This window comes from Malaclemys terrapin, chromosome 6 (genome assembly GCF_027887155.1).
Source record: "Malaclemys terrapin pileata isolate rMalTer1 chromosome 6, rMalTer1.hap1, whole genome shotgun sequence".
NCBI lineage: Eukaryota > Metazoa > Chordata > Testudines > Emydidae > Malaclemys > Malaclemys terrapin.
The window spans coordinates 113,805,104-113,833,049 of NC_071510.1; the positions used below are offsets into that span (position 1 = coordinate 113,805,104).

A 27,946-nucleotide genomic window follows, 5' to 3' on the forward strand; every position below is an offset into this window, starting at 1 on the left:
CGCCCAGACTTAAGAGAAGAACACAGGAAACAAGAAGAATGTAATGCCTTTATGAGGCACTTCCCTGGAACAGCCAAATATGAACATCATAAAGAAAAACAACATGGTGTGCCTCTCATAGATGTGGTGAAATTCTTCACAGAGTTATCAACTTTAATAACAATGCAGGAAGCCTGTCAATGCACAAAGATTTTTCTCAGAAGCAGAAGCTGCTGGAGCTTGAAAGAAAGGAAAAGAAATGTCATATGGGGCCATCCTGCCCTATGGTACTGTCATGAGGCTTAACCCCCATCGTCCGCAAGGCTAGCGAATGCACCCAATTACTCATGCTCTGCACCTATGGAGGTGAGTAGCTAATTGGCTCCCTGCCAGAGGGGACAGAGCTAAGCCATAATAAGTAGACTGACGGAGTTCAGTTGAGAGAAAGAGATGGCAGAGGAGACAGTGTGTGTCTCGTTGAGAGAAGCCCAGGGTTAGGGTACACAGACAGAGGCAATGGGGCAGCACACTACAGGGCCAGCATAGGCTCCTGCAAGAGAAGCCTTGAGATAGAATCTGCTAGTGAATACACCCAATTAGGAACCTGAACCTGGGGAGATGAGTAGCTAATTGGCGCCTGGCCGGAGAGGAAGGAGCTCAGTTGAGAGAGAGATGACAGAGGAGGAGACAGGTGTGTCTGATTGAGAGAAGACCAGGGTTGGTGAAGGGTCAGAATCCATTAGCTATGGATGTAAGATCTTAACTACAGTTTCTCCTGAGGACTTTTCATATAGGCCCAGAGTCCACAGCTTGGCTTGGGCTATAGGGGCTGGCTAACAGAGAACAATACATAGCTAAGAGGAAGCCGGGCTAAACAGTTAACCTTGTGTGTTTCAAGTCAGTGAGCGGAGTCAGCATAACTCCGAATGTAATTGGGAATCCTTATAGATACATGAAGCGCTGAGAAAGGCCTGATGGTTACTCCCTAATGCAGGGAGGAGATTGTGGTACAATACCCCTCAGATTCCAGACAGAGTTCAGGGAGAGGCCTAATATAATTGACATGAGTTATGACACCCTCCCCTCACAGATGTATGCCAATCCTAGCCCACAGAAATGCAAGGGCAAACTTATAAACAATTGTTATTGTTAAGTACTAATTACTGCCTTTTTCATTTTAAATCTCCAGGAATGTACCTGTTGGTCAACCGGGAGAGCTGCTACCTAATTCCCCTGGACCCCAAAATTAGGATTTAACCTATACACTTTAATAGACACAGTTTGGGGGTAATTACCTGTGTTTCAGCAATATGTTAATTTGAGCCTTGGGTGGAACCATTCTGTAATCTTTTAGACCATTGGCTTATTGTGTTTATCTTGTCTTGCTGCTAGAACCTATCCAGGGGCTAGGGAAAACCCATCCCTGTCACTTCTCTCGGCGCAATGAACACCATATATATATAATCTGTAGTAATTAATTGTTTTGCAGTGTCTCTGAGCCTGATAAGCAAAGGGACACTCCGCCAGCCCTGTGCGTAATAAACTCCTGTGCTTGAATCTACATGGTGTGGATTATTGTTCCTTCAGTTGGGGTACACAGAGACAACAGGGACCGTGCAGGCTATTGCAAAGGAAGCCCCGAGATAGGATCTGTGAATAGAGAAGACAAGAGGGTAGAGGAACTATTGAGTTTTGGCTGGATTTATGATACCCCGGAAGGGGTGTGAAATTAGGTGACTTGGCCGAGGGCCGAGACCCCGACAACCTGGGGCCAGAAGGAGGTGGCTGGTAGGAGGGGCTGGAGCCAAAGATAGTGTCAACCTTCTGCACTGACGCAAGTGAGTGAGCCCCACCAGAGGTACATGTAAAAAGCCGGAGCAAGTGGCTAGACACTGTTTCCCTTCCCCACCAACCTCTGGCAATGTGACATAAATTATTTTTGCAGGGGCTAAATTCACAAAGGCACTTAAAAGCCTAACTGCTATTTTAGGTTTTTGTGTCCCAGACTTAGGCACCACTGGCGTTGACAAATCCCACTCTTGGCAGCCACCTAGCCCTGTAGGCACCTAAACTCACTTAGCCCCTAAGTTATTGCACACAAAGTTCCCTAGAGGCTATGTCTCTGCCTCTGAGCAGGTGCACAGCTGCCTTACTCTAAGCATCCAGATACCATAGCCCCAGCGAGATTCATGAACTGGGGGAAGATAGGTGCTTCCCTGCCTAACTTGCTTGCAGGGCCGAATCATGTACGTATGCTCAGAGCCACCTAACTGTACATCCTGCTGCTGCTGCTAACATTTAGGTGTCTGACTCCAGGAGAGGGTTCACAACTGTGAATCCCAAGTGAAGATAGGTGCCCCTCTGCAACCCAGTGTCCATCTCCCTGAGAGGGGCAGGGCTTAGCACATACCCCTTTCTTTGGTCTCTCCCATTGGCTATCTAAAGCGGTTCAGAAAGCTGGCTTGGTGAGGGGATGAGAGAGCTCAGTGGTCATTGGGGGAACAGATGGCAAACCAGGTTCTTCCTATGAGCCCTTACCACATTAGCAGGGAAAACCAGTGGTTTTTAAATCATACATTCTCCACCCTCAAATTCCAGACAACGTCTTTTAGTGCTTTAGATCTGGTCCATGACTGAAATCCAAACATGTCCTAAGGTTCCATTTACTCCAGTGTAGCTGCACCAGGTTACACCAAAGCTGAATTAGGTCATTGCATGTTTACCTCTGTCAGCTTTCTTAGGCACCCGTCTATCCCCATTCATTGTATAGGGAACCTGGGCATCTAACTCAGCCTTTGTGAATCCCAGTGATTTTCTAGATGCCTAAATCCCTTTGTGAATCTAGCCCCAGGAATACACTATAACAAAATAATACTAGTGGTGGCAACTTGGAAATTCCAAACTCAATTGGGAAGCTAATGATAACATCCACGTTTCATATGAGGGCACTTATGTTTATTTAGAAACCTAAAAGTCCATTTTACATTCTGATGAGACACTTTTAGTGGCACCTGGATGTTCTATTTAGATGCTAATGTCTAAGATGAAGCCCACAGTTGTCAATGAATATAAGTTAGACTTCTCTGTTTTGGGGATGTTTTTGTCACAACCATAAAACTGATTAGAGAACCAGTAAAATGATTCACTGAAAATATAAAACAAACATGGCTGAAACTTTAAGGCATGACTGCTCTCACTCACACTGGTTTTATACTACTGTAACTCCAGTTATTAGTGATTCCTATTATTCATCATTCTTATTGCAGTAGTGCCTGGGGATCAAAGAAGTCTGGAGCCTGATTGGGTTACATGCTCTACAAACACACAGAGAAATAGAGAATCCCTGCCTTCAAGAGCTTACAATCTAAATGTGACGTCAATAGATTCACTCCTGGTTTAAACCAATTTGAATTAGATCAGAACTGAGCCCAAGAGTTTCTGATGGAATATCTTCTTATTAAAAAAAAAAAAAAAAAACTATAATCACCGAGAAATCCATTTTAATCTATTTGCAATGACCCTCAAAAAAAGAGAAAATCAGAACAATTGTTCTGTAAATTCTATATAGAATAAGTCTGCAATGTGCAATATATTTTACTGTGGAAACTTATTTTATTAAAAAAAAAAGACCCTGAAAAATGAGATTGGACTGGGATTTTCTTTACAAACAAACAAACAAATATGTATGACATATATAATTTTGAATATATAATATTCATGGGGTAAAATTCAGTTTCATTGTGTTTATTATTGTTATTTTATTTTGTAAGTCTTGATTTCTATTTTTTTACATATCCTGGATTAAAGCACCTTTCTGAGCTGCCCCTTTCTGAGCTGGTTAGACCTGACTTTTGATAGAGATGTTCACATTTTTTGTACACTGCAATCACCTTCATGTTTCGTTATGTGCAATGGATATCTGTTTTCTAGGTGATTTTTATCTTGGCACTTCTGAAGGATAGAAAAGTGGCTGTCTGACTCCTAGCTTTATCCTAGCTAGGAACAATCCAGAATTTACACAAAGGCAGACTTATAAGAGAAGGAGTATCTCTCCTGGGGATCACATTCTTAGTTTGGCCTTTAGGCCCCATTTGTCTCCTTCAGTCTGACTTCCCTCTCATATCTGAAGGGTATGCACAGAACCAGCTCCCCTTAGTGTGATCTGCTTTGTGCTCAGCATGGTACAGCCTTTGCCACACCAAGCAGAGCTGTTCAGAGCTTATCTTCTTCCACTAGGTGAAGTCACTAATGCGAGCGGGAGCAGTCCTCCTAAATCAATGAGCAGGCTCAGGGACACGGCTAGCCAGTCTTAAGGACACTAATGCCTAATGACAGTAGGCTCAGTCCTGCAAGGTACTGAGCATTCTGGGCCTGATGAAGCAATACAAACTTAACTTTAAGCTCATTAATAGTCCCAGTGATTTAAATGGAACTACTCAAAGGGTTTGCACCCACTTCATTTAAGTCAATGGAAAAACTCCAGTTAACTTCAGTGGTGGACACTGGGGGGCCAACACATGTAAAGTTAAGCACGTGTGTCTCTTTGCAGGGTTGGGGCCCAGCGCTCAATGTCTTGCACAGTGGAGCCTTTATTCATGGACAAGAAATGTCATCAACTCTTGCATGCATTGCAACAAGGTGACCATATGTGTAAAAAGCGTAAGTGATTAATGAGTCATAAAAAATATATTAACTGGAAAGCTGAGGTAATTAGTGTGAAAAATCTTTAATGAAACAGGCTTGGCATAGGCCACCATTGAGTACTACGAATTTACAGTGTTGTTTGAATGTAGAAGCAAAAATATTATAGCAAAGCGTTAGTGTACTTTAACATCAGATATTATTGAGCTCACCCAAAAGTTACCTTTGGTTATAATAATCGCCCACCAAAACACTATGTTAAAGGAACGTTATTTAAATTGCAAAGTCAAGCACTTGAAAGTTAGGGAAAGCTAGATTTATGGTTGCCTCTGTAACCTTAATTCTGTCTCTCTGTGTAGCTATCCTGTGCACTAAATGTGCACCTTGCATAGAAAACAAAAGACAGGGCCCTGCACTAACGAGTTCCCAATTTAGATTTTAGCCATGACGCAGCAAATGAGGAGAAAGGGATGAGAGTCTTGAGACCAGTCTAGGGCTACAACCATAAGATCATGTGGCTACTTAGCTTTGACATATGCACATCTTGGTGGTTCTCTTTTGTTTTGATTTTGAATAAAATAAAGCTTCAACTCAAAACCACACACATTAGTATAACCACAATAAAGCCTGCATATGGCAAGATGCATCATATATTAGGCCTGATTCGGGAAAGTGTATAAGCATGTGAGCTGAATAAGGGAAAGCACGTAGAGGCACTGCCCCAGGAGCAGCTCTGAGGCACAATCCCTCTGTTTGCTCGGTGGGGAGGGAACTGCATCAGCCTTTACAAGATGCAGCATCCTCCCCCTGTTAAGTCTAGGTTGGGTTGGAGGGATCTATATGGGTTTGCATCCCTTCCTGTCTTCCTTACTGCCCAGTCAACTGCAGAGGGATGTAATGGGTGCACACAGCCCTTGCTGTTTCTTCTTTAAACACAAACTCCAACATAAACCTAATCCAATTCTGAACCCCTCCTCATTCCATCTCTAATGTTACATAAATGAAGCAAGGGAGCTTTAACCAGGTCTCTTGGGAGACTATTTAACAGTATAGAACATTTCACAGAGGGGCACTTTTCATATCCTCATCTGATATGTTCCTTTTTTAGACCATAAGAATAGTCATACTGGGTCAGACCAATGGTCCATCTAGTCCAGTATCCTGGCTTCTGACAGTGGCCAGTGCCAGGTGCTTCAGAGGGAATGAACAGAACAGGAAATCATCAAGTGATCCATCCCCTGTCGCCCATTCCCAGCTTCTGGCAAACAGAGGCTAGGGACATTGCAGAGCATGGTTTTGTATCCCTGCCCATCCTGGCTAATAGCCATTGATGGCTCTATCCTCCATGAACTAATCTAGTTCTTTTTTGAATCCTGTTAGTGTCTTGGCCTTCACAACATCATCTAACAAATTGTTCCATAGGTTGACTGTGTGTTGTGTGAAAAAAATACTTCCTTTTGTTTGTTTTAAACCTGCTGCCTATTAATTTAGTTGGGTGACCCCTAGTTCTTGTGTTATGAAAAGGAGTAAATAGCACTTCCTAATTTACTTTCGCCACACCAGTCATGATTTTATAGACCTCTATTATATCCCTCCTTAGTCCTCTCTTTTCCAAGCTGAAAAGTCCCAGTCTTTTTAATCTCTCCTCATATGGAAGCTGTTCCATATCCCTAATCATTTTATTGCCCTTTTCTGTACCTTTTCCAATTCTAATATATGTTTTTTGAGATGGGTGACCACATCTGCATGCTGTATTCAAGATGTGGGCATACCATGGATTTATATAGAGGCAATATGATATTTTCTGTCTTATTATCTATCCCTTTCCTAATGGTTCCCAACATTCTGTTCGCTTTTTTGACTGTCGCTGCACGTTGAGTGGATGTGTTCAAAGAACTATCCACAGTGACTCCAAGATCTCTTTCTTGAGTGATAACATCTAATTTAGACCCAATCATTTTATATATATAGTTGGGATTATGTTTTCCAATGTGCATTACTTTACATTTATCAACATTGAATTTCATCTCCATTTTGTTGCCCAGTCACCCAGTTTTGTGAGATCCCTTTGTAACTCTTCGCAGTCTGCTTTTGACTGAACTATCTTGGGGAGTTTTGTATTATCTGCAAATTTTGCCGCTCACTGTTTACCCATTTTTCCATATAATTTATGAATATGTTGAACAGTACTGGTCCCAGTACAGGCCCCTGGGGGACACCACTATTTATTTCTCTCCATTCTGAAAAGTGACTATTTATTCCTACCCTTTGTTTCCTATCTTTTAACCAGTTACCAATCCATGAGAGAATCTTCCCTCTTAACCCATGACATCTTAATTTGCTTAAGAGCCTTTGGTGAGGGACCTTGTCAAAGGCTTTCTGAAAATCTAAGTACACTATATCCACTGGATCCCCCTTGTCTACATGCTTGTCGATCCCCTCAAAGAATTCTAGCAGATTGGTAAGGCATGATTTCCCTTTACAAAAACCATGTTGACTCTTCCCCAACAAATAGTGTTCATCAATGTGTCTGATAATTCTGTTCTGTACTACAGTTTCAACCAATTTGCCTAGTACTGAAGTTAGGCTTACCAGCCTGTAATTGCCAGGATCGCATCTGGAGCCTTTTAAAAAAAATGGCGTCACATTAGCTATCCTTCAGTCAGCTGGTACAGAAGCTGATTTAAATGATAGGTTATATATCACAGTTAGTAGTTCTGCAATTTCACATCTGAGTTCTTTCAGAACTCTTGGGTGAATACCCTCTGGTCCTGGTGACTTATTACTGTTTATTTTCATATTTAATTTCACACCATCACCCGGCTCCTAATTTTTACTCTCTTCAGTCTCCCTAAGCAAATCCTCTCCTTCCTCAGTGCACAGATCCTCCAATACTTGCTGATTTTTAGTGCTAGAACAATAGTGACAACAGAAGCCACAATTTTTGGAACTGTGAAATGAACACATGAAATAACTGCTAACTGGTAAAGGAGCCAAACCTATTATGAAAAGTTAAACAGTCCTTCTAATTTGAATTTAAGTAATTTCTCCATAACTTTTGCAAGGGTAAGTCATGCATATCGATCTCTAGTATGTTGTTTTATATGTGTGCAGTACAAATTCAGCTAAACCAAGTTATCTGCCTGATGGAGCTCAAAAATGTTTCTCAATTTGATTTCAAACAGAACTCAATGTGGAGGAAATGTAATTATGTTAGTAATACTAAACACAATGAAATGACCATCAAAACAGTTTCCAAAGATTTAAAATGTTTTTCTTTTGATATAATTTAGTTAGGGCACCTCTTGTATGTCTGTGTTAGTGCAATCTCTTAAAAAGTAGGCCTCGGAAATCAATTTGATTATCTCTCTGAATTAAGTATGCACAAATGAGAGCAATTGAGATCAATATAAATTAGGTTAAGTACTCCACTGTGTACAAAACCATTATGTAACAAGAAACAATTTGAATGAAGACGCAAATAAACGCATTGTAAGGGTGTGCAACTTGTACATGTTTATCTGCTTATTTCCGTCTGCTACACATACATTAAACATGCTTGCCTTTTTTTAGACTTATGAATGCCCTTTAAAGGCTCTTGTCCATCGTGATCAAATACGCACACAAATGGCAATGCAGTAGCAAGTGTGGATTCTGTTATTTCAGGGCAGATCAAGCAATGGACTTTATGGATTGGAAAGATCTCTTCGGTCACCTAGCCAAATCCCCATTCCAGTGTAGGAATGTTCCCTGTGGTATATTTTCTGGTGCTTTTCCCAGGCTACTTTCAAATGCCCCAATATAGGGGGATTCCATCACTGTCCGTGGCGGGGATATCTTACACTGCAGCTGGGTGAGAGTCTCCCAGTGCAGATTATCAGACTTGTGCTAGTATTGCTCCAGGTAGCACGGTAAAAATAGCAATGTGGCTGTTCTGGCTTGGGCTGGAGTTCAGGATCTCAAGCATAGAGGGACAGATAGGCTTGAGAGTCTTAGTTCCAGCCCAAGCTGGAGCATCCATATTGCTATTTTTACTATGCTAGCATGAGCCCCTGTAGCATGAGCCTGTTAACCCAGGCTGGGAGATTTCCCACAGCCTCAGAGATCTCATTATCAGGAAAATTTTCTTGATAGCCTAAATTTTCCCTTTCTTCATTTCATCTCAAGGATCCCAACTATACCTGGACCACGTGAAATAATTCCTCTCTGCCCTCAGTGTTTGCCATCCTTCTGATATTTGTCAAGTATTAGGGGGTAGCCGTGTTAGTCTATATCCACAAAAACAACAAGGAGTCTGGTGGCACCTTAAAGACTAACAGATTTATTTGGGCATAAGCTTTCGTGGGTAAAAAACCCACTTCTTCAGATGCAACTCCTTGTTGTTTTTCCGATATTTGGAATCTCAGCGACAAACCCAGTTCTAAAGTGGTTAGCAAGGAAATCTAATAGTCAGCACCTTGTTAACATTATTAATTATTTTAGAAAGGCAATTCACTGCATAGAAATTACACTTTTATTCATTACTGGCCTGTTCCAAGGCCCACTAAAATCCAGTGGATAGGCTCCTATTGATGATTTTAATGGGCCTCGGATCAGGTCCTAAATGTATTCGTCTCCTGTATTAAAATATATTCATAAAGAGTATTCTTTTCCCCTTTCAGTTTCTTTTAAAATATTAATTGTGAAACAAAAGAAAGGATGGACGGAAGAAAGAGGAGAAAAGGAAGATGTTGAGGTTTTTGTTTCTTTATGTCCATGTGCAGTGTTTAGCAAGTCTCAAGGTAGCTCAGTGATAGATCCCTTATAAATATGACCTATAATTTAAAGATTAGATTAGATTGTTATTTTTGGGGGGCAAGGACTATTCTTTACTATATGCTTGTACAACACCTATTGTAATAGTGTGCTGATCCCTGACTGGGGTGTCTAAGCAATACTGTAATATACAACAACAACAATAATGATAGGGCCCATTTACTGCACTCTAATGCAAGCATGAGTGGAGGCGTGGGGTGGGTACAAGATACTTTAAGTGTCGTCCTTTCCACTGAGTGGTTGTAAGCCTCAAGCTTGGACTTGTGTAGCCTCCACAGAGCAGCTCCGCTCTGCGTCCTGGCGAGGACTCTGCCCCCTATACATTTATACACCTGTTGCACAGCCCAGTTACTCATGGCTGACACTGGGCAGGTAACTTGCCCTCTAATTATTAAAAATGTATTAGCCCTGGTTTTGAATACCAAAATGCTTTGGTGTACGGGTAGAACCTTCTAAAGGCAGTTGCTTCAAAACTCTTTCATCTTCTGAATTTAAGAATTGGTGCTATCCATTTTATAGCTCTGTACAATTCACTGATGCACCAATCATAACCTGGGTTACGATTCTTCAGGTAGATTGTATAGCAGATTCTGCTTTAACAGAATATTGCAAGCAGGCCTAAAATAAACCAAATAAAACTTACAAACTGAAGACAGTAACACATTTACTGTAAGTCATGGAAACCATCCCGCAATTAAACAAAAGAGTTTGGTGATTGAATTTGACTAATTACATTTTGAATTTATTTCCTATCATGGGTCATTTGTAGGGTAATTCGCCCTAAGGCTGATCACAATTATATCAGGGCTGGCACAGAACTGGCCTCAGAACCAGGGGGAGGTGAGGTCAAACATCTCTGTTGTAGCTTTCCTCTCTTAGTTGAATGCCATGTTCACTGGGCACAAATGAGGATGGAGCTCACCATGTCCATTCAGACTTTTCATGCTACATTTACTAAACCAAATCAAGAGTAATTTTGTGCCATTCAGCACAGTAGGTTCAAACCATGTTCATTATTGCTAATTATTAATGACTTTGCCCTCTGTGCTCACTAGAAGTTCTCAGAGCACTTCAGAATCAGCCTTCCCAACACCTCCGTGAAGCGAATGTAATTCTGTCATATTCATGGGAAAACTGAGACCTGCCAAAGGTCACGCAGGAAGTCACTGGCAGGAGTGGTACTTAGATCTCCAGATTCCTAGTCCTATGTTTTCCAGAGATTGTGATTCATGACTGATAAGAGAGAATAATGACTTACTAGGAATGGCTTACGTTAATGGGATACAATGGGGGCTAGTGGACTTTTGTGCATTTGAGTCCTTATGTGTAATGTTTGGACCGGAAAACTTTTATAGTCAGCAACTAAGCCATTTATAGGCCTGATACGAAGTCACTGAGAGTCTTTCTCTTAAGGGCCTACGTAGATTGTCCCCAGCTCTTGTTAAGGATGGTTGGGGGAGGGGACCTTTCTCAGCTTTTTGCTACTGAGATGACAAACAGGGGCTGTTCATACATCTGACTGTGAGCAAGTGGGCAGGGTAGGGGCAAAGAAGGGCAGGGAGGGGAGTAGAGTGGAGTGTAATCTGCACATCCAGAAAGGGATGTAGTAACTTCCCCCCTCCCAGAGGAAGGACGAGCAGGGGAGGAATTGTCTCTCTGCAGAACAGTCCCTTCCTGGAGCACCTCTTCCTCTCCTTTGTGCCATCCCTGAATCTGGGCTGAGCCTGAGGGCTCAGTCTAGCCCTTAGCTTTTTCTCTCTCCATATTACTAGAGGAGACCTGCTGGAAAAAAGCATGCCCAACTCATCAACACATTCCTCAGTTATTTAGAGACAATTTTGGTCTAAGAGGTAATGTGGGTCTTAAGAAACAGCCAGCATCCAGTGCTAGCCCAACACTTTTTCAGCTGTGCACTTCACCAGTATTTTGAACCCACTTTTTCACAATGTAATTGCTTGATTTTTGTGCTTTTTTTTTACCCTAATGTTTTTTTTCTTTTGCATTTTCCTTCAAAATCAATGCAATGGCTGGTTGACTCCTGAATATTTTGCCTTATTACTAAACCCACCTGAGAGAGAAGCAGAATCCTGCATGCAAAACTCACCCAGAAATCAATGAGAAGTTTGTGTGGAAAAGGATGCAGGAGTAGGACTGCACACCAGGATCTTTCACCGGGGAGAAAAAGGTAATTTCTAACACACACAAACCTAATGGTGTCTCAAGACATTCATGTCCCAATTATGACTGCCTTTGTGCTAGAGGTGCCCTCTCCACCCTAACAGCTTCCATTCTGAAGGCAGCCATAAAAGGCCTGCTCATCTCTCTGAACCAAGGAGGGGCCTGCTAGTACTAGAGCTAGATGCCCCAGAGGAGGGTGCAGTGGGGGAGGCTTGCCATAGCTGAGTGATGTGTGTCTGGACAGGATGGAGGCATGACCTCCAGTTTGTGGCTGAGGGCCACACATACTATATCTTTTCCAAAAGTGTAGCAAGGACCACCAATAAGTGTGCTTCTCTGAGTCACCTACAGGCATCCTACAGAAGTATAAGGCTTCATCAAGCCGTATGAAGAACAAGGGGAGAAGGACAATAGAGAGTGATTGACAAAGAACACTTTTGTTCTCTTTTTACAAGTTTACCTGAATGTGAATTAGGGATGGGCAAATACATTCTGCCTACTTTAGAACATTAACACTTTGGAAGTTCAGCTTGAATGCTAGTGCTCAAGAAGCAGAGAGCAGGGACTGAGAAAAAAAATCTAATGAAGAAACAGAGACCAGAAATAGCCAGAGTGAAAAAAAAAATACAGAGAGTGATTTTTTTTAAAAGGAGAGAGAGAGAGGGAGAAATAGAAATACATCTAATGAAAAATAGAGTCAGACCTGCACTCAGCAACCAATCAAGAGACTGACAAAAACTCATTGGTTAATAGAGATGACCTTCAATTAAAAGGAGAGCAGAATTGTGATCAGTGTGTTTTTATAAGGAGAGCAGAATTGTGATCAGTGTATTTGGGGATCAGATGGAGCAATAAGGTAGGACTAGAGGTTGCTTAAAAAAGCTGGCACATGATAAATTCAATTTATCACATGGCAACACAATTTCTTACATGGATGACAGGTACTACCCACCAATCCATATCTGGTGAGGCTACTTCTAACATTTGGAGCCACTAAGCACCTTCGAAACAGTTTATAAGAACTAAGATATTTAGTTCAACATTAAAAATACAATTCAAGAGATTATTATTATAAATGTATGCTATTTAAAAATATTGAATGTATTTCCATTAATATTTATATATGTTGTTACCTCTTAATTTTGAGCTACATTTACAGGAGATAAAATATGTAGTCCCACAAATCCATTCAAAAATGTAGCTAAAATATAGACAGACATACTGACATAGATGGTAAAAATGCATACTGACATAGATGGTAAAAATGCACCAATGAACAGTGAATCATGATGCATTCAAAGACCATCTAGAGAATAAGGAAGTCATAGCAAAACTATATTCTTATTCTTACTGCTGAAGGCAGTGAAATAAACAGAAATGTCTGTGTTTGTCCTAGAAATTGCACCAACAAGTTTCTCTTTATCTAAATGAGAAACATGTCCCAGTATCCTAACCAGAATTCCTAACCCCTTTCTAGCTCTTTATTAAACCAGTCCTCAAAGGGCCTACTTAGCAACATCCCAGGGAAAAGAAAGAGCCTCTAGGACTGAGCCCTCTGGTCTGCAGGAACATGCAGATCTGGGGCCCCACAGTCGCATGCTGGTCCAGCTCTTACCCCACATGGTCTATGGGAAAAACATTGGCCTGATATTTTTGAGGTTGCAAAGCGGTAACTGTTCATGGTACTGAAATTAACATGAAGATCCAGCTGCAAAAAGTATTTGTATGCCCGGTATTACGTGCAAAGAAATGCAAGCACACACTTGCCTTCCACATAGCTACGGCATTAAGGACATTTAGTTCACATTGCCAAAGAATGCTATTATGTATCCCCGTGTGCTCCTCTAATTTCTCTGTAATTGCTGTTAAGATGTCTTAACTTTTTAATGAATTTAATGTCATGAACTTCTGTCTGTTATCGTCTTTCTTTGTTTATAAAAAAATTCATATTGAATTTTCTAATCTTGGTGAATATCTTATATTGACCACAGAAGTTCCAAGATATTGCTCATTACATACAAACAAATGATTTTACCATACAGCAATTAAGCGTAGTAGCAGCAGACGAAGCATTTCAATCTCGGGGAAATCACCACTGCATCTATGTAGCAGGTAGGCAGTTAATAAAAGAAAGACAAAGAAGAGCTTTCTTGGGTGCTGGTTCCAGACTGTGGAACAAACTTCCACAAGAACAAAGTACCACCACAAACCTCCCCTCTTTCTGTACCAAATGCAAGGTACACTTCTTTGACCTTGCCTTTGCTAATAGCAATATATATCTATCACTTAACAACAACTACAATAATAAAAGCCATTGCACACACAATTTCTCCCTTGGGAAAAGCATGAGAGATAGAGTGAGAGTAAACCACACATGACAGATACGAGCCATATCTCTTAATACACCTCTGGAAGGTGCTCAGATACCATGGGGTTGCGGGTGGTCTAAGAACCAGAACAGAATAGAATAGACTTTGCTAGCAATTGTGCATACAGTGAATGTTGTTCATGGCTAAGATTTTCAAAGCAGAATTCTTATAGTCATCTCAATCCTTATTTAGGCCTCTATCTAAAAGTGGCCTGATTTTCAAAGATGTTGAGCATCCACAGCTTCCTTTGACTTTAATGGAAGCTGCTAGCCCCGGATGTTCCTCCCACTGAAATCAATGGGATTTAGGCACCTAAATCCCTTAGGATCTGGGCCTCGGTACCTTTCAAAAGTGCTGAGTATTAATAGCTTCCATTAAAGTCAATGGAAGCTGTGCATGCTCAGCACCTTTGAAAATTAAACTTCCTTTATTTAGGTGCTTGAATATGGATTTAAGTGCTTAAGTTTTTTGGCCCACTTTCTGAAGATAAATAGCTTATAGTTAATACACCAGAAAATATCATAATGCCACTATGTGAATCCAAAGTACACCCACACCTTGAATACTGCATGCAGTTCTAGCCAGCCCATCTCAAAAACTGCGAGAAGGGCAACACAGGTGATTAGGGGTATGGAACAGCTTCCATACAAGGAGAGATTAAAGAGAATGGGTTCACCTTAGAAAAGAGATGACTAAGGGGGGATATGATAGAGGTGTATAAAATCATGACTGGTGGGGAGAAAGTGAATAAGGAAGTGTTATTTAGCCCTTCACATAACACAAGAACTGGGGGTAACCCAATAAAATTAGTAGGCAGCAGGTTTAAAACAAAACATAAGGAAGTACCTCCTCACACAGCACACAGTCAATCTGTGGATCTCATTGCCTGGGGATGTTGTGAAGGCCAAACATATACCAAGGATCAAAAAAGAATTAGATTAGTTCATGGAGGATAGATCCATCAATGGCTATTAGCCAGGATGGTCAGGGATGCAACCCCATGCTCAGGTTTCCCTGAACCTCCAACTGCTAGAAGCTGCAACTGGACGACGGGGGATGGATCACTTGAAATTGTCCTGTTCTGTTCATTCCCTTTGAAGCATCTAGCACTGCCCACTGTCAGATACTGGGCTACATGGACCCTTGGTCTGGTGTGTGTGGGGGGGAGGGGGGGGAGGGGGGGCGTTTTTTATGTGATAATAAAGCCACCAGTAGGTGGTGCTATGGTTCAGAGCTGGAAGGGACTCCCTTCCACCTCTGTTGGGAAAACAGTAGCTCAGAACTCAATTTCTGTCTCCAGCAGTGTTTGCATATTTGTCTTCATCTTGATCCTGCATTTATCCAGACTATATTCCAAATAAAAGCACTGTTTGCACATTCATGTTTGCTGAAATGCACAGTGATCAAGTGAATATAAATAAAAAGTGGCCAGTGGAAGTATTTTGTATAGATGAATCATTGATGGCATTTTAGTACAAAATGTTTCATCATCAGTTACATGATTCAGCAATCAGGAAATGCAAACAAGTTATGCAAGCACTTTGGTGACCAGCCCAGAAAAAATCAGAAGTATTTACAGAGTGCAGGATTGGTCTTACCCAGTGTTTTGCCCTCCCTGTGAACTATCATTTTTTGTACATTAGGGCTAATTGTGACCCTTGACTTTTCAAAACAGCAAACAATTTGGATGGGGTTAACTGCACTTGCTGCATGCCCTGACTGTGTAAACAAATGTCTTATCCATTTTAATAGGAGCACATTATTCTGAGAGCTGATTTTCAGTCCAAGCTGCAGCAGCTGCTTGACAGGTCACTGGTACCAATAAAGCAATTTTCCAATGAGAAAACACTTCTCACCCAAGGGGACTCAAAGGTTTTACCAGGCATTTCATAACGAAGTTGAGCTTGGTAACTTACATAAGACTTTGTAATGAGAGCAATTTTAATTGCATTCTTCATATGTCTGCTTACCTTACATTTGGTGCAGTATTTGCTTAACAGAGATTTGGTCTACCTTCTAAGTGATAATATTCTGACTTTTAGTACTTCGCAGGCAACACAGACATTAGGATATGGCTTTGTGTTCAATTAACCTGAACCATAGTTGAACTCTGCCCTTTGAACTCCCTAAACAGATAAATGCATTAACTCACCTAGGGATCATTAATATTTTTCATCGTGACAAAAATTTAAGAACTGCACAATTAAGCCCAGATCAAATAGAGAATTAAAACAGAATGTCTCCTTATTTGTTATTCATGCAGTTAAAAGGCCACAGAATTAGTGAGTCTGATCTAGCAGATTAGTGCTGTAAGCGAAAGGGCCTTTCACAGTCTGTAGTTATTGGAATTAGCACAACACGTTAGCATTATCCAAGGAATGTAGCAGTCATTCCTGTACTTTGTCTTACAATCCTATAGACTCTTCCCAGGGCCCATCTAACATCATATCTACGCCCAAAATGCCACATGAAAATTCTTTGGAAGAGATCTCAGCAGGGGCAAATGGTTGCAAATCCATTGGTTTCAAAATATTCTATACTTAAATAGCGCAGTTCAAAATTCTGGCTTGGACATACATTTGAAAAACCAATTGGCACTGAAATATAAGTGAAAAACCCATGTATTAAGACTAACTTACAATTTATAAGAATATTTGTACATGTGCTTTCCAACATGTAAATACACTAAAGACTCAATAAAAATGAACATATCTGAAGGAGAAATAATTGCACATTTTGGCAAATATTTTAGGGCTTGGCCCTACAAGTCCTTTCTCAGCCAAAACTCCCACTGACTTCAACATTGACTTCAATGGGAGATTTACTGGGACAAAGGCTGCAGGAGGGGCCCTTAGTTTTCTAATATTTAAAATCCCATTGTATTTTTCTAACTTACCTTTTATTTGGATCTCAGGTTTAATGCTGCCATACTACCCTAGATGAGACCACTTAAAAGAATATTGCAAGCATGAAGGATAAATCTATTGAATGGGGGGTCTTTAACTATGTGGTTTCCTTAAAGGGAAAGATTGGATCAATAGGATCAACACAAAAGGTTTCCCTGGCCCTGCATAAAACAGTAAAGAGTTCTCTTTTCACTGGTTTAACTTTCCTCTCTGACAAATGCAAATCAGTGGATCTGTGTTTACAACAGATTCTCTAACAGACTCAGAGAATTCCCGCTTAAACCAGGGGGATAAGAAGTTTGCCAGTTGAGGGGGCTGTACTGGAAACTGGGCAGAAGTCCCAGGGTCATATCAATTTGCATAAAATGGAGCCGATTGAAGCTGCCCTCTTATAGTTAATGTGAAAGTCTGGCCCAAGGACTTAGGAACGTTGGAACCTACAGTCAACACAGGACATGCTTGCATCATAATTATTTTTAATTAACATTATTGTTATTATTTTTAATAAATTGACTTTAGCCATTCACTTAATGGTATGATTAACTAATTAATAATACAGGCACCTGCGAACACTGCACGAAAGTACATTTAAATCAGTAAAATTCGAAAAGGGTAGTAATGCACAATCACTAAACAAATAGCCTGCTCGTGCTCCCACTGAAATGAATGGAAGTTTTGCCAATGACTTCAGACACAGCAGGGTCAGGGTCTGAGCATTCAAACCAATGTACTGGGCCTAACTCTGAACTCTTACTTGTTTTGCACCAACGTAAATCCATTGACTTCAGTAGCGTCGCTGCTACTGCACTCTGTGTCAGAGAGATTAGAATCAGGTCCAAAGAATCCAAACCAAAACCAACTGACTGGGGAAGCTGCTGGGCAACTCTGTAGAACTAGCACTTTGGCCACTCCTGAGCCAGCAGTCCTCAACAGGCAGGACTCCAATTGCAAATGGCTATTTTATTATTCATAAGACCTGATCCTGCACTGTTTATTCAGGCAAAAGTCCCGTTGGCTTCAGTGGGACTTTTGGTTGAGTAAGGATTGCAGGGTCCTTGTCAATATAATATTAACAGAAATGAATCGATGACGGGGGTACCTACATTACATGTTGAGATGATAAACACGCTGAAAAAGGGAGGTGGATACACAGGAATGCACATTCCTTCCTCGTTAAAAACAAATATAGTTATTTTGTCCTCTATAAAAAGTCTGATTCTTTTCCCTTAAATGTTCCCGTTCCCTTTCCTGGTTCCATATGATTAGTACTTGTGACATGCTCCAAAGTAAATGTAGACTATATACATTTAAACTATTTTCTTCCTGCAGGAAAAAGTATATGTACATTTGATTACACGAGCTAAGGTCCAAGTGCGATTAAATTACTTTAGAGGTATGCTTATAACCCAAACAATGTCTGCCAGTTTTCATGAGAATAATTCATCCTAAAATGATATAGAGCAGCTCTGCATGAATACAAATATGTCTTCCCTTTGAATATTTTGGGCCTGATTCTTCAGGCCTTACAAAGAAAAAATTCCCAATGAAAAACAAGGGGAGTTTTATCCTGGTAAGCATTGCAAACTGGCCCCTTTGTGTGCAATGCGGTCTATAAACTTTTACAGCCATTTTTAGACATTCTGGCAACTGTTATTTGAGATTCTGGCCTTTCCTTAGAATATTACTATCTCAAGTGTTGTCCTTTTAATACATAGCTGACCTCACACTATAGAAAACTTTTGGAAAGATTTGTACACACATGCACACACACTGAGACAATGGAAATAATGTTCTTGTATCTTCAAAACATTTGATGAACAACTAATTCGTTAACAGAGACATGGGAGCCAAATCTTGGCCCTATTAAAATCAATTGCAAAATTAATGGGATTTGACCCATAGCAATCTATGTATAGTGAGGTTTAGCTATAGTCCCCTAGTTCAATAAATCTGAGATCATGATTGAAATCTGTACCGCCTGAGCTTCTACATCTCTAAGAGCTGGGCAAACACGGCCGATAGTTTTATATCCAGGGATTGCACGGAAGGCTATAAAGCTATTAAGCAATTTTGATAATTCAAGTACAGAAACGGTTGGAGATGAGCAACCGACCTCTTCATAATCTATGAAAAAAATAAACACTAGGTACAGCCACACCACTAGCGTTACCTGACAAGCAGGGACGGGCTTCTCCCGGAAGATAACATAGGTTAGTTACATTTGAGAAGAACTGGCAGGAAAGAGGACAGCATGAGGTGCTCGTGTTATTGTAACCTGAGCAGCGTTTGGGTTCTTCCTCTCATTCAAGGGGAAAGTCGGGGTTGAAAGAAGAAGAAAGAGGAGAAAGGAAAAGCAAACACGGAGGCAATGAGACTGCATATTCACACGTGCTAGCCAGAAATCAATGCTCCAGAGAACGCTGTCAATTACAAAGGTCCTTCCCCGCTGTGAATCTCTCCGGGCCTCCTTACGCGGTTCTCTTCTCCCCGGGAGAATCAGGCGCCAGGCTGGACGGGCACATGGCAGAGATGGGTGCTGGGATGGGATGTGCGTGAAACAGGGCACTCCTGGCACGAAAGGTCTGCCCTCGACGTGCTCCCTGAACCGGTGGGGCTTCCTGCTCCGTGTTTACAATGCAAGCAACAAAATGCTTAGGCCACGGTTACAGAAAGTGGGCTGCTGGAGGGAGGGGGTAGGATTTATAAGCAATAATTAAATATATTCCCCCACACAAAAAAACTCATCGGGGCGTTTCACTGTTACCACCTGAGCTCAGGGAGTAAACGCGCCCCGGTTTTACCGGGGAGCCAGAGTACAGTATAGTTAGACCATCTGTATCTTCCAGCCCATCCGCACGCTCCGATCCGCTCGGAGTTTTTGCATGTTTACAAAGCATCCCGGATCCGCGGAGGTGACCCCTTCCTGCACCGAAAGTGCTGGGGGGAGGAGGGGGAAGGGGATTCGCATTTCCAGAAAGCAGCTAGTTCCAACGTCAATGCGATTGGAAGGAGAAGCGGGAGGAATACACTCGTGGCACGGCTGGAAACCCAAACCTGCCTTTCCCCATCGTGTCTCATCGGACACTGTACACGGGCTACTGTGCTAAGCCGTTCCCCTCTTCTACAGACGGCGAGCTAGGATCTCCCAGCAGACCGGCTCAGATCAGCTGAAAACCACGGCTTTGGGGACTTGCCAAACTATTCCGTGCCGGAGGCGACAAAAATGAAACGACAAACAAGTCCTTTGCAGAACTCGCTCCGTTCCAGAGGATATCCACCTACCCACGAGGGAAAAAACACCTGGAGAGCACCATTTAGAAGGAGAATCGGGGGGAGATAGATTTATCGTTGTTGAGTTTTTATGTTTGGTTTTAGTTTGTTATACGCAATTTAAAAAAAAAAAGAACGCTTGGATACTTCCAATTAAAAAACACAGACAATTCTTTAGGTGGCGATCTAAATACCTTTAAAAACGAAATATCAAAACAAACAAACAAAACCAAAGAACGAACAAACACACAAACGCAAAACCCCACCATCCATCTCATTTTGAGGCTCCATCCTAGCCACAAACAAACAAACTCGGATCAATCGTATACATTTGGTTTTGTTCTGAACTGAAATATTTTTTGGGAGAAGGGTGGAAAGAACTATATAGCAAGAACATGTGTGATGTGCATGAGTGTGCGACACACACACACCGAGAGAGAGAGAGAGAGAGACAGAGACAGATCAAATATATAATTTTTTACCTAAACCTCAAAAAATATATATTCAAGTTTAAAGTTGGAATGTCCTCCTTATTCACAATTGTGGGTAGGGCTTTCAGATGCCACAGTCCTTCATTTAGTGGAGTCAAGAAGTGAAATAATTTCCATTCCCTAGTTGCTAGACTACACAGGGATGTCAAGGAAACCCTTAACGCTGAAACTTTTGTGTTTTGGTTTCGTCGGATCGCTACCCCCAACGTATTTGGTTGTGCTTTTAAAAAACTGAAACTTTAAAAAAATGGGCACAAAGAGGTAGAAAAACAGAATGAAGGCCGATTATTCAGAAGAGTTTAAAATGTTTGTTATTGCTCAGCGAGCAACTGTCTACCGTGTAATTTACCTGTGTAGGGAGTTTTTAAATCCCTCTGTATTGATCTAAGAGTAGAAACCCCTTGTTAGCTCATGTGACTAGTTAAGGCTGGGATGCTGTATTTACATGGACATCACGTACACAGTCATTTATAGTATGCAGAGTTTGTAAGCAAGTTAGGGAAAGCGATGACTACGCATGGACAGCAGCAACTTTCCAGATTTGGGGGCTGAGAGAAGGAATTGGGAAGAAGGGGTGATGGAAGCCCCACTTCAATCTGTTTCCATTAGCCTGCTTAACCTCATGCAGTGTCAGACAGCTTCTGTTCGGAGCTGGGAGCTTTCACACTGAGAGCCATCTCCTAGGGAGACGAGGCAGGCACAGGGGTCATTTTTGTACTGGTCCAAGTGAAAAGCGTCCCCTCTAACGCCAGCCTTTCCTTCTGCTAGCTTAGTACCGCAATGAAGCGAAGCACCCAGCCGTATGGTCACCTCTTGGCATCACTCCTGGGGGAGAGCGAGCCCGAGGCCCGAGCCGCCGCCTGCTTCCCCACGGGGCTGCAGGATCGGCGCCCTCGGGGAAGCGAAACCTGGTTTGTAGGGTGACTCTCCATGTTGGCCATTATCTTTCACAATCTGCTTAGCCAACGTTTGGGGAAGATTCGCAACTAGGCATGGGGAGAGTGAGGGATTGCGAGACATACACACACACATGGGGGAGTCTTGTGCTGGGAAAGCCAGCGCCATCAGCTTTACTGGAAACAAGCCGGATCAGGTTCCAGATCAATGAAAACTGGGTCCACACGTTTATGTTACTGTTGCCAGCATTAATGCTCTTTTAATCTTCTAAACATTATCAGCATCGATCTCCCTCCATATACACATTGGTTTGAGAAAAGTGACATAACCACATGGCTGGAAAGACTGGAATAAAAATAAATGTTGGAGCCTTCTCGCTTGATGGGATCCTGTTCCCCGGGTTGTTTCGCGTGTGGTGTTCTCTCTCGCCTACCCTCAATGCTCTCAGGGACCCAGCACTAATGCATATTAGAAAGGTGTTATTGATTCACAGGGGACTCGAAAAGACAAGGACAGTAGTGAGCTAGCTCTTCAATTATTAATTTGATCAGCTCATCACGCAAAAGTATGTCTGTGTTATGTACAAATGTTAATACACGTTTCTATAGGGCGCAAGGTGCCTATTGACTACAGTGATTTGACACCGTAGGTACAGGATTATGTTTTGCATTGGTTATAATAGAATATTGCAATATGATATTATAGTATAAGCTGTGGCTACACATATAGGCATATGTCTAGTCCCATCTGTGCAGCTATATCTGAGATTCTGTGGTTCCACACACAAACATAAACCTATTCATAAATATCTATTCTCTCACTGAAAGAGTTGCAGAGAAATGTGAACGCTGTCTAATGTCGTTACAGGAATGGGTTAAAATATTAGGAAATCTTATCCATAATCATTAACTATTAGATGCGTTTCTTTACATCTTTCCTACCCTCTCTGGGTTTAGCTGGAAGGAGTGCGGTTAGCATCAATGAACAGGGCTTCAAATATGAAAAGTTAGAGCCCAATCCTGCCGTCTCAGAAAGCAGCAGAAATCCCATTGACTTCAACAGGCTCAGGATAGGGTCTGGAATGTGGATAAACATGATTGCTCTTGCCTTTGGTGTCAAAGGGACCGTGTGTATAACTGTGCCGAGAAAATAACGTCAGTTACAGGGATCTCGAGTGTGCATCCACCATGCGAACGGCACTCTTTTGTCGAGGGACAGAGGCTGGGACACGTTGGATGTTAATCGAAATGACAATGTCCTAAATGAGCTATTACAGATCACTGCAGGAAAAGTCACATGTTAGAATTAGCGCCACAACAGTTACCCCCCAATGAAAGCTATAGAAGATGACTGGCTTTAGTTTTAATGTCTTCCCCGATGTAGATAAGGCAACTGGCATATTCGTCACCTCATTATTGTATGCAGATCTCCTCTGCCTTCAGTAGTGATGTTTCCCTAATTGAAAATCGTTCAATTTCGTGTGCGCGCGCGTAAGTGATTGTATCACAAAGGTGAAAACCATTAACGCGTGAGCTCTCCCGCTTCGAAGGCATCATAATTTGATTAGTAACATTAAATGTACATCCCACCCCTCGAAAGCCTCCTTCCGAAAAGATCCCAGAATTGATTCTACTTGATGCCAAAGACCGTTTCTTTCCAGGAGCACATCGCCGCAGACAAACACAGACTCTGCAGCGAGATACATTCATAATGCTGAAAAGGCGAAGGAATAAATACCCCCCCCCATCTCGCCCTGGTGTGTTAGAGAAGATACCATGAATTTTTAATAGCCTACGGAGTCAAGAACAAAATCACCTTCCCAGTCCTGTGCTCTTTCCCCCTCCCCCAGCCAGACGAAGCCACTGGAATCGAAGGGGGAAAATAACCAAGCCCACAGCACTGCTGTAAAAATGAATGTACCCAGGTGGCTCTGGGCCGCCTCCTTCCCCCTGAAAATCTCTAAGACCCTTCGTGGTGGATTTAGATCCGAAAGCTCCGGGTTTGTGCCTGTTTAACCCAAACGAAAGTGACGCTGGCATCTCCAGTTGTGGGGCGTGCAGAGATTTCTATCAATAATGCATGGAGAGATGGCTTCTGTTCTCCCCCCCCCCCCCAGCCCCCAATCCCTGTAGCTACACTGAGTACATAATACCTACTTACCCAAATCCCCGCTACGGCATATTTTACAACAGGAGAGTGATCTATTGACCAAAATATAGTCTCCTATGATATACAGTAAGCCCTTAACACACTTGTTGTTGCTAATAAAACTACACAATAAATGGCAAAATCTCACCTTACTTCAGATACTAGATACAATCCGGATACTTGTATGCATTTATTTAAACGCCTCTCAAGAGCAATATATTTTATATGCTTCTTTTCTTTATTCAGGACTTCAAGTGAACGATTATACCGTATCCTGCAATTTTAGCAACTCTGACCAATTCCAAACGGTATCTCTGCATGAATCCGAATAGAGCCCTAACTTCTCTGTTTTGTACATTGCACTTGGGGAAAAAATCGTGGTTCACACAAAGCTTGCCATATCAGCTACACTACTACCAAAGAGACGCACTGCAAGAGTCCCACTGACCACTGAGATAGGCCAAAGAGATCTATTCACTCAGGACTTCTCACACATGAATTGTCCCTAAGATCGAATGAGAAAAGAGGAGGGGAGTGGAACTTGCCTTTCATTGTATAGTGTTTCCAAACTGCATTGTTAGAAAGTGTGCCAACTACACACACACACACACACACACACAACTAGAAACAAAGGATTTCAAATCTCACACGAGGTTTCAATGGGACATTGTTAACAACAATAACGCACACAACTCCCCCTACCTTTTGCGTTTCTTTCCATGATGTAGTGTGTAATATAAAATAATAGTAATAATAATATTCAATAATTATAATTAGTAAGAAATCTCAGAAGCTCCAGAAAGGAATTCACTCAGTATTTGACACAACCAGGAAACAACAACAACAATCACCCCCACTGCGCCCAAATGGAGGGTGGATTTTGAAGCAAAAAGTAATCTTTCCGAAAGGTTGTTTCCTATTTACCCTCTGCAAATCAATAATACCAAACGATTAATTGCTACAGATTGGAATCAATCCAACCACAGGTGAACGAGGCAGTTGTCAGAGTAGAAATCCCTTCTAAAATGCATTTGTAAACATGCAGCTGTCACATTATAAAAATGAGCCACACACACTATTATATATATCTGTATAATGGGAACAAGTTTGTGGTAAAGGGCTAGCATGTGTCAAAACAGGTTGCCAATATTTTATGTTATATGTTAAAATGTGATGGGACAGTGAAGCAAATTCTAGTTAATGCAGATATGTTAATTCTTGCTTATATGTCTTTCTTTCCAGATGTAGAGCAAAAGCAATGCTGAAAGGACTGCAGATATTCATCTAGACAAACACTTTCTCCTCACTGTGTGAAAAGAGATCTTCCCCCAGAATATAGGTTTTCCCAATCTTAACATGTCTATTTTTTAAGCATAAATACTCTATTGGTTCGCTCCTCCACTGCACACTATATCAAGGAAAGAAACATCTACACATAATCCCATGTACACTTTTCCAGATAGCAATTTATTTTTCAACCATCTGTATTATTATCCCCCACTTCCCTCAAATAGCAACCTTAATGGACGATTTCTTGTAATCTTAGAACAATAGAGGGTTGTACTTCTCTTTGATTACAGCAGAGGGAGCACAAAACAGCTCACCTCACATTAGAACAATATACCAAGTGTGATTGTCTTCTCCCTCGGCTTCAAATCCATCTCTGTGGTCTGTACAAAAATGAGCGCCCGTGTATGCAAAGAGGGTATTGCAGCCTTATACTTTTAGATGCAATAATCTATAGCTTAATTTCTCGGCACGTAATTTATCACACACCTAATGTGCTTCCTTTCACTGAGGAATCTAGGAGACTTTTAAATGATCCACACAACCTCGGCAATGCAAAGGAAATACACATTTTGTGATTTGTCTAATAAATGCGTGGATGCGACAGCTACTACTACCAGAAATGAAAGATACTGGTGCTAAGGGTGAAAAAATCAAACCGAAGCACTCAAAGCCGGGAGAACAGCTATTCTAAAACTACCTCCCACAAAATGCGCCATTCTTTATAACAGCTTTCCCAGAATCTGATGCTTTTTCCTCTCCTAAAATTGATGAAATACATCAGACACCACCCCGTGACCTCTTGTTATGTCCAAGGAAGTTTTCCGAGAGAAATAAACAAAAGAAAACACCTCTATCCTAGAAATAAGGATACAATGTACCTTCCATACATCCTTACTGTGGGTCAAAACTGAAGAGCCTTTTGCTGGATGTATTAGGGATTTTCCAAGTGCAATAGGAAATGTCAAAAACTCGGCACTATTCTAGCCTAGATCATGTGTAAAGATTACAGAGCAGGGTGAAAACAAAACATCCAAACCATTGTCCTCTTAGCAGTGCCATCACACAAGCCAGTCTGGTAGCACCCAGTAGCTCGAAGTAGTCAAATTAAGAATATTAAAGGGAGACATTAAATCAAGACAAGGGTAATCTATTCATCGTGAATGAAGCTCCCTAAAAAAACAGCCTCTTGAATACATCAAGCACTAGGCTATGCCTAAAGTCTGTACCCGCAGCATCCCATTACACTTTTCAGTGGCTCTTTCGCTGGGACACTTTGTCTATTTGCATGTGCACAGAGTATTATTGGTGCCAGAACTCACCTGCAAGTCTTAAGGCTGACATTCTCTGGAACTCGGGTTCCTGCAGCCATTTCCACATTCTCCTGAACGTCTCCCTGCCAGATTTCAGCTTACTCCAAGGTTTAGGGTTCCTTAGAAGGTCTGAAAGGGTCCCCTGAGAACGGCACAGCACCCTCTGGGCAAAGATCGCCTGGGGGATGCTATAGCGCTTCAGCTCTGCAGTGATCCTTTGGGCCACTTCTTTGGTGTTGATCTCTTCTAACTGCCCAGAGTTGTTAACTTGAGATCCAGAGGAGGAGGGCGGCCTTTCCCGGCTGGAAGCCAACACGGGCCCGTGAGGCTGAGCATGGCCAGGGTGTCCAGGATGGTGCATACCGGTTAAGTGGGACATCATGGCCGCAGGGGGGGTAGCCAGCCCCCGGGAGAGGTGCTGCTCACCCCTGGCCAGCATGGCAGTGTGGGCATCAAAGTTGGGGCTGAGCATCTTGTCGTGGCTGGGGGGTCCATAGTTATGGAGGCTCTGCTGGGTGTTGTGGATGGACCCCAATCCGTTGCCCAGGGGGGTGCCAGCCAAGGGGGACAGGCTCTGCCCCATGCCGGACATCTCCTTGTAGGGGCTGTAGAGGTTGTTCATGGCCGGCAGACCCCTCTCGTCCCTCATCAGGGTGAAGCTCCCGCTGACATTGCCGGAGAGGCGCTGGTGGTGGTGGTGGTGATGGTGGTGGTGGGCATGGGGGTGGTGGTGCGGGTGGTGGAACTTGTCGGAGACGGTGGAGATGGGCGGCAGGGGCTGGAGTGGAGTCAGAGTGGTGTAGGTGCTGCTCATGCCCATGCCAGGGGGCGAGGAGTCACAGGGCATGCTCATGGCATGATGGAGGGGGATGGACAGCTCCGGGCGGTAATCCCCTGCCCCGTCTAGCAGGGAAGCCATGCTGGACACCATGGCCGAGCGGGAAGAGGCAGAAGCTAAGTCCTGGTGCGAAGGAGGAGGATGGACCCGTAGCGATCCGGCGCTGCGGCTGGGGTGGTGCGGGCTGGGGGTGCCCAGCAGATCCTGCTCATGGCTGGCTGCCCCATGCAAACTGCCCAGACTGTCCATTGTCATCTCCGGGTTCATGGCGCAAGCATCCAGCTCTTTGGTGAGGCATCGATAGGCGGTGTAGGCAGTCTTCATTCAGTCCATGGGGGTGCTGGGCTGGCGGGATGCTCGGAGCTGGGGGGGGGGGGATATAAGGCCTCTCAGTTGTGTGTGTGTGTGTATGTGTGTGTGTGCGGGGGCGGGGGGAAGGGTGTGTGCGTGCGTGTGTGAGTGCGTGTGTGTGTGTGTAGGGGGAGGGGGGGAAATCACCAGTCTCTATCAGCCGGGCCAGCGCCGTTCCCTCGCCATGTCCTAGCCCTTTCCTCCTCTTACGTCTTCTGTTTAGGTAGCTGGAGCTGTCCAGAGTGGGTTTGCTGCTCAAACAACCTAGCTTAGCTCGGCTGGGCAGGGCTTGGGCCAGGACTGACAGGCAGCCCAGCCAGAGGCCAGTGAGGGAATGCTAAGCCCTCGCTTTGTCGGGGAGAGCCCTCCAATGGGCAAGGGGATGGGTGGGACTGGAGGCTTAAAGCTTGGCTGAGATTTCAGAGCTCCTTCTCTCCCCCCCTCCCCCCCGCACGGGAATCAA

General features: G+C 42.7%; 1 protein-coding gene across 1 annotated transcript in view; it reads right to left on the reverse strand.

Annotated features, from left to right (window-relative positions):
• ONECUT2 (one cut homeobox 2) overlaps window positions 1–27,615 on the reverse strand; it is a 57,676-nt gene extending 30,061 nt beyond the window's left edge. Inside the window, exon 1 of the mRNA XM_054033058.1 lies at window positions 26,304–27,615. Coding sequence (XP_053889033.1) covers window positions 26,304–27,456 — 1,153 coding nt within the window. The 5' untranslated portion in view covers window positions 27,457–27,615. The remainder of the gene's footprint in view (window positions 1–26,303) is intronic.
• Between the last annotated feature and the right edge of the window lie 331 nt (window positions 27,616–27,946).